The 18,153-nt window shown below is 32.6% G+C and overlaps 3 protein-coding genes across 3 annotated transcripts; 2 read left to right on the top strand and 1 right to left on the bottom strand.

The window, feature by feature from the left end:
* Positions 1 to 4,344: 4,344 nt before the first annotated feature.
* LOC147800919 (uncharacterized) lies at positions 4,345 to 4,863 on the top strand. Its single transcript, XM_087156074.1, has one exon. It carries the CDS (start codon positions 4,345 to 4,347, stop codon positions 4,861 to 4,863), a length of 519 nt encoding a protein of 172 aa, XP_087012200.1.
* Positions 4,864 to 6,104: 1,241 nt separating this feature from the next.
* Positions 6,105 to 7,373, top strand: LOC147800918 (uncharacterized protein F54H12.2-like). The gene has a single exon (XM_087156073.1). It carries the CDS (start codon positions 6,105 to 6,107, stop codon positions 7,371 to 7,373), a length of 1,269 nt encoding a protein of 422 aa, XP_087012199.1.
* A 3,283-nt stretch (positions 7,374 to 10,656) lies between these two features.
* Positions 10,657 to 14,770, bottom strand: LOC147800917 (uncharacterized). The gene is made up of 2 exons (XM_087156072.1): positions 13,043 to 14,770; positions 10,657 to 12,702 (listed from the first exon to the last, which is right to left on the bottom strand). Exons 1-2 carry the CDS (start codon positions 14,768 to 14,770, stop codon positions 10,657 to 10,659), a joined length of 3,774 nt encoding a protein of 1,257 aa, XP_087012198.1.
* Positions 14,771 to 18,153: the final 3,383 nt, after the last annotated feature.

Below are 18,153 nucleotides of genomic sequence, written 5' to 3'. Positions count from 1 at the left end.
AAAGTGATAAGTTTTTTCCGATTTTGCATTACAACTCGTTCAACACAATCTATCACAAAATTAAACCAATTACATTCCCTTAAACTCAATATGGCAAAAGGTAGATCAGTATTTAAAATATAAAATTCCACTGACCTAGCTATATCTCCAACTTTTAAATTTAAAGTACAAGTGTGGTTAAGTTGCAAAATACCTTTCGTTTGTTTTACATTAACAAAGTTTTTTCTTCCTTTTTGGACATTAAGTTTTTCAAAAAGCTTACCCGGGATGATATTTAAAGTACTACCTGTATCAATGTTTAACAGGATAGTTTTATTTGTCAAAATTGGGTTTTTGTCACTTTTATTGTGTTTCACTTTTATTTTGTACATATCCAGTTACTATTAATTGACAATTTTGAGGTTGTTCACTTTCTTGTTTAGGATTGGTTTGATTCTCAGCCATCAAAGAATTAGGTTTGTTTATACAATTTTTGCCCCAATGATAAGCATTGGTTATACCCAGCTTATCACAGTATTTACATGGCTTAGGAGGCAACTCCTGGGAAGCCTGGGCGAAATGACTTAATTGTTGTTCATTTTTATGAAACTTTTCATTTTGAATTCTAGGTCTGAATTTGGATTATTGGTTATAACTTGGCTGGGAAAAATTTTGATTTTGTCGAGGATTATAATTTGGATTACCTGAGTTATTAATGAATGGCTGCCATGGTGCCCAGCCTTGATATTGTGGTCTATACCCATTAAATTTAGACTAAGGTAATTTTTGTTCAGTTTCAGATTGGAGTAAGACCGTACAGTCCGCAAAAAAAAAAAAAAAAAAACCAATCACCCTGAATAACTTTCGTTCTAATGATCGGATTTTCACGAACTAAGTGTCAATCTTAATGGTTCCCGGGGGTGACCTCAAATATGCTAATTAATTAGTGCTAACTACTAATTAATATACGAAATCAGACACAAAAACGTACTTTCTCTGAATAAACATATAATTTTTTTTTACATATTTGGAATCTAGACACTTGAATTAGGGGGGGGGGTGTAGACAAAATTTAAAAAAAATTGGATCGTAAATTGGGTCACAATAAAGGTTTATATATTTGGCGATAGTCCAGAGAACCGCCAAAAAAAGTCGCCTGCGGAAATGAATATTTTAATATAACCCATTGACTAATTCAAAAGAGGAATGCTTAATTTCACTAAGTTGCTAGGCAACCATGCTAAGATTGTAAAAAAACTGAAATAATGTTTTGTGATTGTTCAGAGAGGTTTAATTCATTGTTAATAGAAAATATCTCGAAGTTTCTAGGGAATAGAAAATTTTTAAGCAGATTTTGTCTAAAAAGCAAAAAAAAAAAAATTATTTTAATGTCCTCTGAAAAGAAAATTTGAATCGATTTAAAAATTATTTATGATTTTCTAAGTTTTTAGAATTTAAATACATGAACTTTTTATCTGATATTGTTTAGATTATGCTGTTTTTGCTAAATTTATTCGAGGATTTCATACTAAAATCAAATTAACATAACTTATTACAGCTATATACAAAATTTTAGGAATGATCATTTTTACAGCTTTAACCCCTTGGGGACGGGTGATTCATGAAAGCATTCGAACAAAATCAGAATCAGGATGTAAATAAATAAAAAACGGTAGCTTAAATGCAGGAGTTGCTAATTTCACAGACTTACTTTGCTTTGAATTTAATTATTGTTAGTTTAATCATATATATAATCAATGTTAGTTCAAAGCATAACTAAAAAATTTTATTTTGAACAAAGTAATGGTGAATTAAATAAATCAAACAATTATAACCCCGCCCACAAATAAACTGCTAAAAAATTACTTTGATTACCAGTTTTATCTTTTTACCCTGGTTGATACTGTTTTATGCTGTCACGTATTTGTCACAGTCGGCGCGAGTCTTCTAGGCAAGAAAGTTTGAAGAAAAAAAAAGTGCTTGAAAAATAAAATGTAGATTGTATAGTAGTTCTAATGCACATTCACAAGGTTTTCTGTAATTTACGATATTTCTTTTTTCTATAACTCAAGGAATTGCTTAGTGGCATTTTAAAGACATTGAAATATGTTATGTTTAGGAATAAGATATTGAAATAATATGTTGCATATTGTATGATTCGTTAGTAGTTAGGAAAGGGGAATACGAGCACAGGGATTTCGGGGATTTCAGGGATTCCGAGGATTTTCGGGGATTCCGCTGGCGGGGGTTGGGGTGATCAATCAAATGTGACAGCTACTATAGTTGAGGGTGTTTTTTTTTTTTTGTTATCATTTTTTTTTGTAATAATTTTTTTAATCTTTATTTTTAATTCTTGTTTTTAATTAGTTGTTTTGTTGCTTTACCAGCCTCTTCGTCATACATGCATGTTATAACAGGTAGATTCAAGATAAATCAAGAATAATCTTGCATTATTCAGCAATGCTTTTCTCCGCAAGAGGCGCTGCATTTTTATTTAGTTTCAAAATTTACCGCTAGAGGCTCTGTGATCAACCAATCAGAAAGGAGTACAACAATGACATCACTATTTTTTCAACCAATGAGCGTATGACTTTCAAGAACCAATCAGAAATGAGAGAAAATAGTATAAAAGTATATGTTCTTACCCAAATCGTCATTTATAATTTGGTTTCTGCCTTAGTGCCTTTTAAATATTCGTAACGAAGGAATGGCCAACATGAAGCGAAAAGCTGATCATAGCGAAGTAAGTATCTTTTAATTTTTTTTTAATTTTATAATATGCATATATTTCTGTACTATTTTATAATCTAATAAATATTTTTTGATTTTTTAGAACAATCAAGGATCTTTCCACGAAAGCAGTATTCCTTCCAATATGTTTATTTTAGTAGAAGATGTCTTTATTTCCACAACTATTTACCGTGATCGAATTCTGGTTAATGTGAGACGATATAAGAAACATGGAGAAAAGTACTATCCATCGAAAGAAGGAATTACTCTTACACCTTACCAGTTCATCCACTTGGTCAACAGCTCATTTCTCAGAGAAAAGTTGACAGAAAAGAAGAAAGATCATCCGTTATACGAGTATTTCCTCAACTTACCACGTCTAGTCGATCCAGTGACCGTTCATTCTGATAAAAGTGTTGGTATTCAAGACAAGGAGAAGTGCTACAATATAGTGATGATTGAATTTGATGAAGCAGTCCTCCTCAAGAAAATTACTACTTGCCGAAATGGAAATACCTACACGAAATGCATATCTTTGAATGATGACCAATGGGACAAAATATTTTCCCTTGGAGATTTTCTACTAGATAATCTATTTCATTTAAAGTATAACCAACTGGACTTTAGGAAAATGTTTGAAGATCTATTAAAACATCCAGCACCAGCAACAGCTCCTGAAGACGATGAGACTATCACCAAAGTGTTAAGACACCTCCTGAAGACTGAAATTTACAAACTGCTAGCATATCAAACAGGCTTATTGAATCCTATGGAAGTAAGTCCTTCAGAACTTTCAAGTAATACTCGAGTCCTGTTTTGTGAATCTGCTTTGAACTTAAAGCCTCATATGTTTGTCAAAAATTTGTATAATACTGTTAAAAATGAAATGCGTCATCCTGTCTCACAAGAAAATCTGTTAAATTTTGTAACTGCTCGTTTTCTCGACACTATTGATCTTGTTGAAATACTTCAAATTGCTAAAACTGACTTTTGTACCAGTTTTGATTGAATAAATAGTTTAAGATTTCCTTTATAACTTGGTATTTTTTTTTTATATAAATAACAGTGATCATCTAATGTTTTACCCATTTACTCGTTAGACTTTGTTCAGATAGCATGCAATCATTTTATAAAGATCCCAAACAACCAGCTAGTTTTGGGGGTGCGACTGCAATACATCGTGGCTTAGATGGTAAAGAGAGCCTCAGTACTATTAAGCAATGGCTCTCTTTTAAAGATTCTTATACACTGCATAAACCTGTTAAACGCAAATTTCAACGGAATCGTGTTTTGATGAGTGATATGAATAGGCAATTTCAAGTCGATTTAGTCGACATGCAATCTCTTTCTAAATTCAATAAAGGGTATAAATACTTATTAACATGTATTGACGTTTTCGCAAAGTATGCTTGGGCCATACCGCTAAAAGATAAAACGGGAAAAAATGTAAAAGTAGCCTTAGAGTCTATTTTTAAGGAACGAAAGCCTGAATTACTTCAATCGGATGATGGAACAGAGTTCAAAAATAAAATAGTTCAATATTATTTGAAAAGCATGCAGATTAAATTTTTTACAACAAATAACTCTACGAAATCAAGTATTGTGGAAAGATTTAATAGAACATTGAAAACGAAAATGTGGAAATATTTCACAGAATTCAATACTAAAAATTACATCGACGTGATTGATCAATTAATATGGAGTTACAATCATACTCGACATAGCACTATTAAAATGGAGCCAGCTTCCGTTAATAAAAGCAATACCAGTGAGGTTTTGGAAAATTTGTATGGAGATTTGAAGACATTAAAACGTAATCCACCTGCTTTTAAAGTAGGAGATACAGTACGAATCAGCAGACTGAAAGGTCATTTTGAAAAAGGATACGAACACAACTGGAGTCGTGAAATATTCACTATTCATGAAATTATTCCTCGAATTCCAGTTGTTTATAGATTAAAGGACTTACAAGGTGAAGAGATCAAAGGTACTTTTTATAAAGAAGAATTGCAAAAGGTAGTAGACTCTGGCTTCTATCCGGTAGAAAAAGTGATCAAAAAGAGAAAGAAGGGAGGAAGCACAGAATATTTCGTAAAATTTTTAGGCTATCCCGAAAAGTTCAATGCCTGGGTGACGAATATTCAAAAAGTATAAATAGTGAAATTAACCTCTGCAGGCTCATTCTCGAAAATGTCTTTCTACGTGACGTTACCTTCTGATAGCTCCATGAAGTTTTTTCCTAACAACAAAATCTGTCATTTTAAGACGCAGTTACCGATACCAGTTAATCTAAACGGTGAATGGGAAGTAGGCCTTTCTGAAATCATCTACCCCCATTCTTGGCTGAACGTAAATGAAAGTAACAATTATTTCCAATTCAAGATTAATAATGGTAATATCGTATCAACTGTTAAGCAAACAATTGATGTGGGGTGTTATGAATCAATGTTCGATATTGTATCAGCTATACAACTTGCTTTACCTAAAAATCCTAGCCGGTTTACATTAAATTATAACAAAGCTTCGAAACGAGTAAAAATTAACGCCGTTCAAGGTTGCAGCCTTCATTTAGAAAAGTTAGGAGAATTGTTGGGTTTTCGACGCGATGCAGTGATTTCGGGTAACCAGAAAAGCGAATTCGTGGCTGACGCGTGGTCTAATTTTTCAGTTTTCTATGTGTACACAGATCTTATTTCACCTCAAATTGTCGGAGATACACAAGCACCTTTACTGCGGATGGTTCGAATAAAAGGACATGATGGTGAAACAATCAGTCAGTATTATGATAGACCTCAATACTTACCTTTGATGAGGCACTCCTTTCAAACTATTCAAATGGAGCTCAGATTGAATTCAGGTGATTTCGTACCTTTTGAAAGTGGTAAAGTGATCATAGTTTTACATTTCCGCATGAAACAAATACTATAAATAGTACAATGCGTTTTTCAAACATTCATTTGAAGAGAAGACGTCAAGATGAGTGTACCGTACGTTTGTTGCGCTAAAAAATTTGAAGAACGTTATGCGAGTCAAATCGGCTCAGGTTTACCCTATTATAAAGGTATTAATTTCCAAAAAGGCTATGGACTTGGAGGTATATTTCGTCGATTATTTAGAGCAGCACTACCCTTTCTGGTAAAAGGTGGTAAGACTATTGGAAAAGAAGTTTTAAAAAGTGGAACCCGTGTTGCATCTGATGTATTGTCTGGAGAAAACTTTGAGGAAGCCGTTAAAACAAGAGCTAAAGAGGGTGGAAGAAATTTAGCTCGAAAAGCTATTGATAAAGTACAATCGATGGTGGGAAAAGGACAGTATAAAAGGAAGCGTAAGAAGCAGAAAAGAATCATTTCATCAAAAGCTCGCAAAGTGAGAGGACGTGATATTTTTGATCCATAATGGCATTTCTATTGAAAGATTCTCCCGAATGTGTGAAATCTGAATTGGAGTTGTTCAACTTACCTAGTACTCAAACTGTTATTCAAGATGGTCAGTGGATACAGTTTCATCCTCTTTCTAATGTGTTTGACAATGCACCTGTACAGTTTCATGTTTCAGGAAGTGCGGAAGATTACATAGATCTCAGCCAAACTCAATTGTATGTGAAAGCGAAAATTGTAAAAAGTGATAATACTCTCATCACTAAAGATGATACTATTGGACCTGTGAATTTATTTCTTCATTCATTATTTTCTCAAGTTGATATTTCATTGAATGATCGTATTGTATCCAACTCAAGTAATACTTATCCTTATCGAGCCTACATAGAAACTCTCCTCAACCATGGATATGATAGTAAAGCTTCTCAATTAACAGCTGAATTATTTTACAAAAATTCTGACGATGGCTTGAAGAAAAGAACTGCTTTTATCCAGGAAAGTGCTACAGTGGATATGATTGGATGTATACATTCCGATTTATTTCACCAAGAACGTCTGTTACTCAATTTGGTGGATGTGAAAATAAAATTGATACGAAGTAAGCCAGAATTTTGTTTACAAGGATCTGAAGGATTTAAAGTAGTATTAGATCATGTGTCTTTGTTTATCCGAAAAGTTCGTGTGAATCCAGGAGTGTTACTTGGTCATGCAAAGGCATTAGAAAAAACGAGTGCGAAATATCCCATCAATCGAGTGCAATGCAAAGTGTATTCGATTCCTAAGGGAAGTATGTCTTTTATCCAAGATAACGTATTTTCAGGTCCTATGCCGAAGAAAGTTATAATTGGTTGTGTGGATAATGAAGCTTTTCATGGAGCATTTTTGAAATCTCCCTATGATTTTAAACACTTTGATTTAAATTTTATTGGAGTGTATGTAGATGGGCAACCTGTACCTCACAATCCATTGGAACTAGATTTTGCCAAAAATCAATACATTCGTGCCTATCAAACTCTATTTGTGGGTACAGAACGAATGGGTCAAGATAAAGGAATATTTATTTCGAGAGAAGAATACGTGAAAGGAAATACTTTGTTTGGATTTGATCTCTCCCCCGATTTATGTTCTGGAGAGCATTTAAATCTAATCAAGCACAGCAACTTACGATTAGAACTGAAATTCAGCAAATCATTAGAGCAGACTGTGTGTGTAATCATTTTCGCCGAATTTGAAAATTTAATAGAAATTAACAAGTCACGAAATATTTTGTACGATTTCGGAAATTAAAGAATGGATGGATTACAAATATTTCATATTTTATCACGAGAGAAGATAACATCACCTTACTTTCAAGGAGTATATTCAAGAGATACGATTCCTAATCTACAAGAAAATACATGTGCTATCATGAATTCAGATGACTCATCCCAACCAGGATCTCACTGGCTAGCATTATTTGTGAATGATAAAAAGGAATTAGAGTTTTATGACTCCTATGGAAGACCTCCCAAATTTTATAATATGAATACCTCTTCCTATTCGAATGTACAATGGAATTCCAAAGTTTTTCAATCACCTACGTCCAATGTATGCGGACAATATTGTATTTACTTTTTATTCAAGCGATGTCAAGATTATTCTATGTATTATATTTTAAATCGATTGTATATTAATGATTTTCTGATGTTTCAATTTGTAAAGAAACGATATGGTGTAAGATTTGTTTTTAAAAAATAAAAATAAATTAAACTAACTAATTTGTGTCTTTCTTGATTCTTTTATGAAAATTCATACAAAATTGTATATTTCAGAATTTTATTTAAATGAAAACACTTTAACAAAATTTTTATTTTCAAATGTTTCTGCACAAGAATTTTTTTTTTTATAAATTTAATTTTCAAATTTTTTTTTTTTTGCATGAAAATTTTTTTTCAGAAATTTTCTTTTTCAAACTATTTTATTTTTAGAAATTACTGTTTTAAAAAAGTTTTCAACTTAAGAAGAAATATTTTTTACAAATTTTATTTTTTAAAATTTTTTTACTCTAGATTAAAAATATTTTGTAAAGTTTATTTTTCAATTTTTTTTATTGAAGAAAAAAGAAATAATTATTATTTAAAAAAAAAAAAAAGCATTTATTATTTTTTAAATTTTCTGTAAATTTTACCAAGTTAAAATATTTATACCTGAAAAAAAAAGTATCAGTAAAGACGAAAATCTAAATACATAAAATAGCATTTATTTCAAAGTTTTAACCATGCATTTCTGCGAGCATACATTGCACGTTTTTTTACAATTTTGTTTTCTTTATACAATTTTTTATTTACATCCAAATGTTTTGGTAATTTAACATCATTCAAAGCACTTAAAAATACATGTCTTCCTTCTGGAGCTGATTTCTGATTTCTGAAAAAGTCATTGAGGAGATTTACTATGTTACTTCCAGGGACAGTTACATCTTTATAAATGATTTCGCCTTCATTATTCCAAAGGAGAGATTTTTGATTTTTCAAAAACTTGTACATATCTTTGGCATTTTCTTGAAATCTAGTCGGAACTACACTAAGGATTCTTTCTACCAGATCTCCTGTTTCATTTTTTATCTGTAGGGGTTCTTCTTTCGCTGGTTCTGTTGCTGGAATTTCTGTTTGACGTGACTCAAATTCTTCTATATTAGGCTTCTGAATTGAAAAATGTGTATATTTCTGTAACGCTTGTAAATACAAAGTCACTTTTTCTTCATCTGATAACTTTTTGCTTTGAAGAATATTTTTCATCAGTTGATCCAGTTCAGATAGATGATCTGCTACTTGCATTCTATCTTCTGGAACTAGCACAAATTTCTTACTATACTCCATGAATTAAAGAACTGATGACAGAAATAGCTGCAGGTAGTAAAATGGATAGGAATCCCTCTCCTTTTTGAATAAGAATTTTTTTCTTCTTGTATAATGGTGTTTTCTTGTTCGCAAGTTTTCTTAAACTTTCTTTGTGAGGAGATAAACGATTTTTTTGAGTTTTTGTAAGTGGTATATTACCACAAAGAGCATTCAAAACACACTCACACAGGGTTTTAATCTCACGCTTTGAACACTTTTTTATTAGAGATTTGCAATGTTTAGATTTTGAGATCAGTTTTATGAGCTCTAAAGTTCGTACATCACACGCAGACATCTCGCTTTCAAATGATTTCTCTTGTCAGATGTCGAAGCTTTTTATAACTCTTCTTTGAGAAAACGAGCAAATGCTTTTGCTTTGATGACGGCACAATGTTTAAAATCAGGTGAATGTGCGGGGCAGGAAGAAAAGGATGGCATTAAATCATCTATCTTAGGACATCCAAAATCTTCTAAATCGTAGCACACTCTTCCAGATAGATGTTCCAAAAACTTTTTTTTCTCGAGTCCTTTCACATAAATGTGTGAAAACATATCAAACAAAAATGTTAGAATGGTACGAAGTTTGGCGTAAGGCTCCAGTCCTTGATTCCAGTCGATTCGATGAATATTTCTTGTTATCCAATTGTATTGCATTTTCTGACGGGCTGATAGTTCTTCGAAAGAGTACGGTGGTTGGAAGGTGCATAGTCCCGAGATAGAACTACCTTCTACGGCTTGAAATGCGAGTTCTTTGATGATGTAGTTTCCTGATGGGAGTGGAAAACCTTCAAAGTCAATTACCACGGCAGACATCTTATCGGCTAAGAATTCACAGTCGAAATGAGATTAACGAGGCTGGTACACATAATAAATATCTCCAGGAAACATTCCAGTGCGCATGCGCAAGGATTCGTCTGTATCACACTTTAAATCAATGAGTAAATAACCATAAGGTTTTGATGTGGCATCAGCATAACATTCTTGAAAAAATTTAATTTTTCGAGGATACAATTGACGTCCTAAATGTGTAATTTGCGATTGATCTCTTCTATTCTTAAATAATACAAGATAATGAGCATTTAAGGATATTTCTCTCATTTCCTTTCCTTTATGAAAAATGTTCTGAACCACAAAGATGATGCTTAAAGATTTATGATGAGAAAACTTTGTAAATAGTTTTGTTAATTGAGGATCATTTCCCAATTCACTCATGAGATCATCAATCACAATTAATGCATCTGATTATTGATTCAAATCGGATGGAAGTCCTTCATGAAAAATAACATTAGGCATCTCATCGTACAATTTTTGATAAACACCATAACACCATACAATATGTTTTGGAAAAGGCTGAATCATTTGATTATCAATAACTTTTTTTATGAAATAACTTTTGCCGCTACCTGTTGGACCTGCCAGGACAGCTGTAAAAGAATGCTTCAATTTCAATAGATCCATGATGAATGAAGCACTTTAATCTTTTTCACTCTATTTATAGTCCTGTCAGTCATAGTATATAACACTATTTCCTTGAATAGTTCAATCACTCTTCTTCAGCTTAAAGCATAGATGTGCCATTAAAATCTACATTCAATCTTTCTTAAAACTTTTTTTTTTCTTTAATTTTTTTTTTTTAATAATTTTTTTTTTCATTTTTTTTTTCTATGCAGATTTTTTTTTCTTCTTATTTACTAAGTTTCCTCTTCCAAGGAATAGTGTCCGAATGGGAGGGTACTGATCTTGTCCTCTAAAATAAAACGTTTCTGATCATAAGGTGATAAAGCTAACTTGTTAACTGTTATTGATGTAATATTATGGTCCTTGGAGCGAATTGTGTTCATGGTAGTATGGAGTTGTTGATGTTCAAAGAGACATTTCTTATAGTCCTCAAACTCAATTTTTTTATCAATAGTAGCCTTTTTAACTCCTTTCAACTTTTTAGTAACATTTTCATTTATTTTAAAGGCATACATTTTAGATCTTAATCCGATGAAGTCTGTCATAATATGTCCTTTATTTTCATCTTTCATAACCCCTAAAATCTTTTTATTTACTAAAGGAAGACCGTAAATATTATCCGCTGCATAATCACTCGTATCATAACTATTTATATCCTCTTTCATATCTGCATATACATCTTCAGTGGTGATGTTATAAATGAAACTGTCAGTGTCTGTGTATAACAATTTAATTTGATCCCCATATTTGGGCTTCATTTTGATGTAATGAAATGTATACATAAGTATCTTTGAAATATCCAGTATAGCCATTCCAATGCTGATGGGCTTATTAAAAATCATTTCAGTCCGTCCCATGTGTATAGCAATAAGGCGTTCTGTAAGAATGGTCCGGTCTTGAAAATTACTTCGAGAAATTAGTTTTTCTGCCTTTTTTTCAGAGCTGCAGAGCTTGACATCTACACGTTTTCGTATATTTTCCATCGTTTTGCCGAATACGGCATTGTTCATCAATTTGAAAAACGATTTTTCAAATTCATTTTTGGCAGCTTTCCGGAGGTTAGTGTTCAAATCAATATATTCTTTCAGCCACGGAGACTGCGTGAATTGAAGAATTCTGTGAACCTCTTTCAAAACAAGGCCTTGTTGGACATATAATTTTAAATTGCGATAGTGAAGGACATATTTTTCTTTATTATAAAGTGTTGTAAGCAGTCTTTTATCCTTACAACCAGGTGGTATCCTAGTTTCCGGTGCGAGAGGAAGGTCGGAATGTTTGTCATGAATATGATTAGGGTACTGTAAGTCAGCCTCTACGATGAAACCAACTGGGCCATCATCAGGAGCGGATAAAATATCCATACTTGGATCCACCCACTTGAAATCCTTAAGAGGTAATGGTTGGGACATTGCCCAGCCGTATAAGTTATTGGCATCGAGATAGATTAAGTAATTGGAGGGATATGATGAATCATATGTTTTCATATATTTGTTATTTGCAGCTCCATATCGATGCGAACATTGGGATATTCCTCCACGGATCCCATTTTCTATAAAAAGATGCATATCATAGTCAGTAAGAAGCTCAACAGAAACGTTAGTTTTCTTAAGCATAGCATCAAAGGAGAGACCTGAAGCGGTAAAATACCAAGCAGGATCTAAATTATAATGGTCCATACACACTCCTCTGAAATTTTCAAATATGTCCGCAAGAAGTAAAACATCCGTCTTTACATAGAGGTCCGAATATTCCCCCAAAGAAGACATTTCAAAAGCCTTCCAAACGCTTTGTGCGTGCTCATAGTCCTCCAGACCGATGTTGACCTCGTTCAGACGATTGTAGAACGCTTCCCGGGGTGGTAAGGTGGTTTCCTCAAACTTGTCTGTGTGGTTAATGTAATCATATGGGTATACCCCTTTACGGAGCAACAGAGGTACTTGTGAGGACGAGAAAAATTTAGAAATATGATGAAACTGATTAGGAGATAAGTTTTTCACTAGCTGGTCCAAACTGCTTGCCATGAAACGAAATGAGTCGATGAACCGAAGGAAGATTTTTCCTGAAACACATTCAGAGAAAGAAATAAATTTTTCAGTATTTTCTGGAATCACGGTGATATTTTCTTCATCTTTTCCCAGTTCCTTGATAAAAAGATGACTGTCATAGCCGGATAAGTTGTGAAAAATGACGGGAATGAAATTTGGTAGTCTAGCTTGTAAATTGCATGCATTACAACTTATTCCACGTAATTTCTGCGTAAGATGACAGTGGTCCTTAACCTATAACAATAAAAGCTATTTTTCAATATTTATGCTAATTTTAATCCACAACATAAAAAATTTTAAATTTTTCATAATCTTTAAAAAAAAAAATACATGATTTATTTCCTCGTTTTGATTGATTAGTAAAGTGTTATTTCTTGCAGTTATTAATTAAAAAAAGAAGCTGATTTAAGTTCCTGAGATATTCTAAAAAAATTTTCCAAAAAGATCAATTTTTACAGTTAGTTTTTAAAATTTGAAAAACTAATACTATTTTCTTATCATTTGTAACAAATAAGATTATTCAACTCTAAAATTTAAAATTTATAGTCTAAAAGTAATAAATACAATAACTTACCTTATAATTCTCTGCAGTAAATTCTTTTCCACACAAGTAACAATTGGATGTTAAATCAAAATGCTGGAGTTGTTCCATGGTTAATGGTAGCATTGGCTTTGGATTCTTGTATAAAGTTTGAATTTCTTCAGCTTCCTCTCGTATTTTTTCCATGAAAATTTTCGCTGCATCACTACCACGATAAACAAAAGGCGGTTTATAAAGCCCATCCATGTAACATACATAATAACAGAAACTAATGGGCTCATGTTTCTGGTACATTTCTGTGTATGATACATCTGAATTGGGTTCACAAGAGTCAATAGGTTTTGTCAAACATTCAAAGTCCTCATAAATAACGAAAGGTACCATCTGAGTATGCTTCACGTTTTTGAAGCTGAGCCATTTATCTGTAGGCATTTTAACTCGTACAGCTTCATGTTGATTACAACTTAGTTTATGCCGCTGAAGAATTTCATCGGTCGTAAAAAATTGTAAGCACCTTCGGCAAATATATTTCTTTGCATGCTTTCGTGAATACTGGGGAGATAATAGACGTGAAAGGTTTTTTATCCAGCTGTAGTGTGAATCAGTTTCAGTTTTCAAATATAGGAGATCGATGTGCTGAGGTTTTTCCTCTTCAGTAATAACTAAAGGGAAAACATCATTTTTTTCGGTTAATCCATACACATTAATTGAGAGACTGTTTAGCTTCTCAAATTTTTGCACATCTTGAAGCTTAACGGGAAATGGTATATTCGAGAAATTCAATGTATTAGCAAATGATGCATAATTTGATTCTCTGTTTGGATTCCTCTGAGCAGGATGAAGAGCAGAGAGAACTGCCCACTTAAAGCATTCATTGTCATTGTTTGTAACATTTACAACTGCTTCTCTCTCAAAAATACCACGAGGTAGTGGAATAAATCTTGAGCCTCGCAGTGGGCTGTACTTGTTTATCCATATCTCCAAGTTTACGATTTCCTCGAGGGCCCATCCGGAATCCTTGCCTTCAAAATCATCTGCTTCGGCTAGTATTTTGTCCACCTTTGCTCCATAGACTTCACTTAGATCAGAGGCACTTAAGATGACTACGTTTTTGGTCTTAAAGTTCTTTACCTCGCTGACTATACCGTTATTAGCTACTTTCCGGTAACGACATAAGAGTCGGCAGTTCACTTTCAAGTCGTAATCGGTGAGGTGGAAGGATACGATGCGGACAAAGTTTTCTCGTTTTAGCTCGAGAAATGTCCGCAAGTCCTTGATGTGGTCATCATTGGGAAGGTGAATATTTTTCACCCTCCCGTCGAAGGCTGAGAGAGGATCCGAAGTAGTAGCAGCGTGAGAGGTAGATGGACCAGCAGTCTGTTGAATAGGGACGGTATCCGAGCGAGAAGTAGATGTAGCGGCAAGGATGTCAAGCCGAGGTTGCTTGGAAGTAGGCAATGGGGTGGTAGCAGCCTTGCGTTTGTGAGCATTGAGGTGGCATTTCAGTTTATCAATCCTAGTGAAGGTCTTTGAGCAGTCCGGGCATTGGAGGTGTTTATCCCCATGTATGGAACGTTGATGTCGCAGCATATTGGGTCGGGTGGTAAAGCTTTTCGTACATTCAGGGCATGGAACTTTACCTTCATCCGCTTGATCTTGTCTCAGCATGTTATCCAAATCTTTACCAGTAAGGTCTCCAAAATCACACACAGCAAGCACTTCATCGTTCACAGGCAAAGAAGCACTAAATTCTTGACTCATCTTAAAACTTGATAAATTTACAAGTAATAATAAAATAAACTACTAACGAAACTTTTAAATAAAAAGTTAAACAACTATAAACTTCTCCATAACAACTAGCAAAACTTTTAAATAAAAAGTTAAACAACTAACAAAAACTTTAACAACGATGACAAATAAAAATTTAACAAAAAAAAAATCTAACGTAATAACAAAGAGAGAACAAACTAAGTTTAGAAAAGCGCCCTGAGAGAGGTAATCCTACAATCAGAATAAGGTCTCTGGGCAAACGCATCTGATTTTAAACTGTAGTCGACTACCCAGAATGCATTGCGAACTGCTATGTAATGCTTGTTCTGATTGGTTAAAAATGATATCATTATTTTAGTTCTGTAAAATTTATTCTGATGACGGCATGACGGAGAAAATGACGGCATGATTTTCTGACTCCACCCCCATGGAACATTCTAGAATGATCTAATGAAACAAGACCGAACAAGAAGTGAGCGAAACATTTCAATATACTTCATCTTTCTAGACCACACAGAAGTGATGCATGCCTTATCTTGAAGACGCGTACTTCATATTCATGTTGAATCCTGGTTGTATGACGTCACGCATTCCTGTTTTGATTGAATCGAAGAAATGACATCACCCTACGGAAACATGTCTTATCTTGCTTTCAAGTCTTATCTTACAGACTGATTATTACCTGATTCATGTTCATTCCTGATAGTATGACATCGGGTTTCATTTTATGTCATTTTTCAAATATCACTCGTATTAGAAAAAAAAATATTAACTCAGAAAACAGTAATTAAAAAATAAAGATTAAAAAAATTATTACAAAAAAAAAATGATAACAAAAAAAAAAAAAACACCCTCAACTATAGTAGCTGTCACATTTGATTGATCACCCCAACCCCCGCCAGCGGAATCCCCGAAAATCCTCGGAATCCCTGAAATCCCCGAAATCCCTGTGCTCGTATTCCCCTTTCCTAACTACTTTCGTTGTTTATAAAATCGCTTCATTCTGCTAGATATTTAGGTTACATGGTTTTCTTCTGATAAAGATGATTAGCAAATTGCATCCTCGTGTTTCGATGCATTCTGAAACTTACGTTCGCAAATTCACCATACAATGTCCCACAGCATATTCTTCAATTACGATAAGCTACATTTACCACCAAATACTGCTACTATGATTATTTATGTTTCCTTATATATATATCTGATACTCTCTTTTTAAACAGAGCTAGTAAGATCCTTAAGATACTGAAAAACTTAAAAGATAAAATATTTAATTTCATTAACTCAAAATATCTGGTCTCAAAATTGTAATTTTTAATTTAAATATAACTTTTACAATATTGATGCTCTTACGTTTTTAAAGATCACATGAATCCTGTTAAAATATTAAAATGCATATGTTTACTTTAACGAGTGTAAAATCCTTATCAAAATAATGATCAAGACCCAAATGTAAAACAGTATAATTGACGATAAAAACTCAACTGGCTTCAAAACATATGATGAGGGAAGTAAAAGTCGACATGCTTCGAGCGTTCAAATATAATCGCCCATTCTCAAGGCTTGAATAACTTGCGACTTTCATTATTGGACGCTCAAAACATGTCTACTTTTATTATCATCTATTATTTTTCCCCAATTTTAATTTCGTGAATTTTATCCGCCATCGTAGACAGTTTATCTAAACTTTCTTCACTTACAAGCAGAATATTTCGTATAAAATCCGGCATTTTATCAAGCCATAAAGATTTTAACACTTTCTCTGAAAAATCGTCTGGTCCTAAATTTTTCAGTTTTGTGAAAGCTTGGCTTGTAATCTCCAAGTTCTAATCCGGTAACTAAGCGCTGAATTCTCTTGTTTTCGCTTTCCTTAAACGTATTTAAAAGTCTTTCTTTCGCCAAGGTATATTTGTTAGGCTTAGTGTCTTTAATAATGTCCCAAATATTTTCTACATACATTGGTTCCAGCTGGGATATCAAATAATTAAATTTGGTTTTGTCAGTTGTGATCTTATTTATTTGAAACTGTGCTTCTACTTGGTAAAACCTAATGTCGGGTTTCTCTCGCCAAAAAGGTGGAATTTTAATGCTTACTTTATTAGCTTCGGCGTTTATGACGATCGTTGCTTCGATTTTTTCACTGTTTTCTGTAGTCATCTCAAAAATAAGGGATTTTTAATAGTTATAAGCAAATCAACTGTTTAATGTGGATCAACCATCGATATTGGCATGTTCTTATCACGTCCGGGTCACCAATGTGGGGATTTCATTTTAGACTATGTCAACCTTCATCTATCAAAAGATTCCTCATGATAGAGTCAAGTTAACATGTCTTATATACTAGTGAATTGGTATTTAATATTCACTGGAAATTTCAACACTGGAAAATTTAGTGTTTATTCACTGGTAAGAACTGTTCCTTCACTTGGTTATCTTACTACTTATTATTTAAACCACCAAAAGCCTAAAACAATATTATGTAAGTTATCTAAATTTTTTTACATAATTTGTATTTAATAACAAATATGTCGACACCATCATTTAGCTAAAATTACAAATTTGGAAATTTTTATGATTTTTTCTTAAAGGCAAGCTAAGCTTAAGTGTTCCTTCATTCGCTAATTTACCCTATAAGTTGTTGAGAAATTTGCGATGTTGTGAGAGATGCTAAAAATGTTGACTACGTATTTTTATTAATATTTATAAAATTTATATTCAAGAAATTGATAAATATATTATTCCAAATCTATGCATAAGTATGTATATTATTGAAATTGTATCAGTTATTGAAAAACAAAATCAAAAAATAATCACATTAAATAAGCACAATCTGGTGTATAATCATATTCTATCAGAAGATCATATCATATCCTATTATATAAGACTAGACATTCCTTGAATAAAGTGTTTTTTATTCAAAATGTTTTATTCAAATTTCTTTACTAAATTGCAAATAAATTATTAAGCGACTAAAAAGGAAACATTGTATTTTATAATTCGAAAGAAATAAAAATAAAAAGATTAGCAAACGATTATTAGCGAAAAAAATATGAATGAAATTTTACACTACGCACGCGAAGTCAAGTTCCTCGCAAGTTTATCACATTTTAATATTAATCGCCCCATTTAATCATTTCTTTATTGTCGCCAAATTATTTTTTTAAAAATAATTAATTTTAATTTTGCTCAGCTTTTAACGAATAAAAACAGTTGAAACGTCAGATTTTTCAATTGAAAAATATGTAGATTAATATGGTATAAAAATATTCATACCTTATAATTCAAAATTTTTTCATCCTCAAATTAATTAAATAATAAAAAATAATTAATGATTATTAAAAATTATTTTTTTCATGAAATTATCTTTGGGTAAA

Source organism: Parasteatoda tepidariorum, chromosome 12, assembly GCF_982258835.1.
Source record: "Parasteatoda tepidariorum strain Cologne lab strain chromosome 12, Ptep-v5.0, whole genome shotgun sequence".
Classification (NCBI taxonomy): domain Eukaryota; kingdom Metazoa; phylum Arthropoda; class Arachnida; order Araneae; family Theridiidae; genus Parasteatoda; species Parasteatoda tepidariorum.
This window is presented reverse-complemented; position numbering and strand designations above follow the sequence as displayed.

What these genes read in the sequence shown, in the direction of transcription:
- LOC147800919 (XM_087156074.1), top strand. Translation starts at nt 4,345, where the DNA reads ATGTGGAAATATTTCACAGAATTCAATACTAAAAATTACATCGACGTG.
- LOC147800918 (XM_087156073.1), top strand. Translation starts at nt 6,105, where the DNA reads ATGGCATTTCTATTGAAAGATTCTCCCGAATGTGTGAAATCTGAATTG.
- LOC147800917 (XM_087156072.1), bottom strand. Translation starts at nt 14,770, where the DNA reads ATGAGTCAAGAATTTAGTGCTTCTTTGCCTGTGAACGATGAAGTGCTT. An exon ending in TTACTGCAGAGAATTATAAG is followed by an intron (nt 12,703 to 13,042) that starts GTAAGTTATTGT and finishes TTATTGTTATAG; the next exon opens with GTTAAGGACCACTGTCATCT.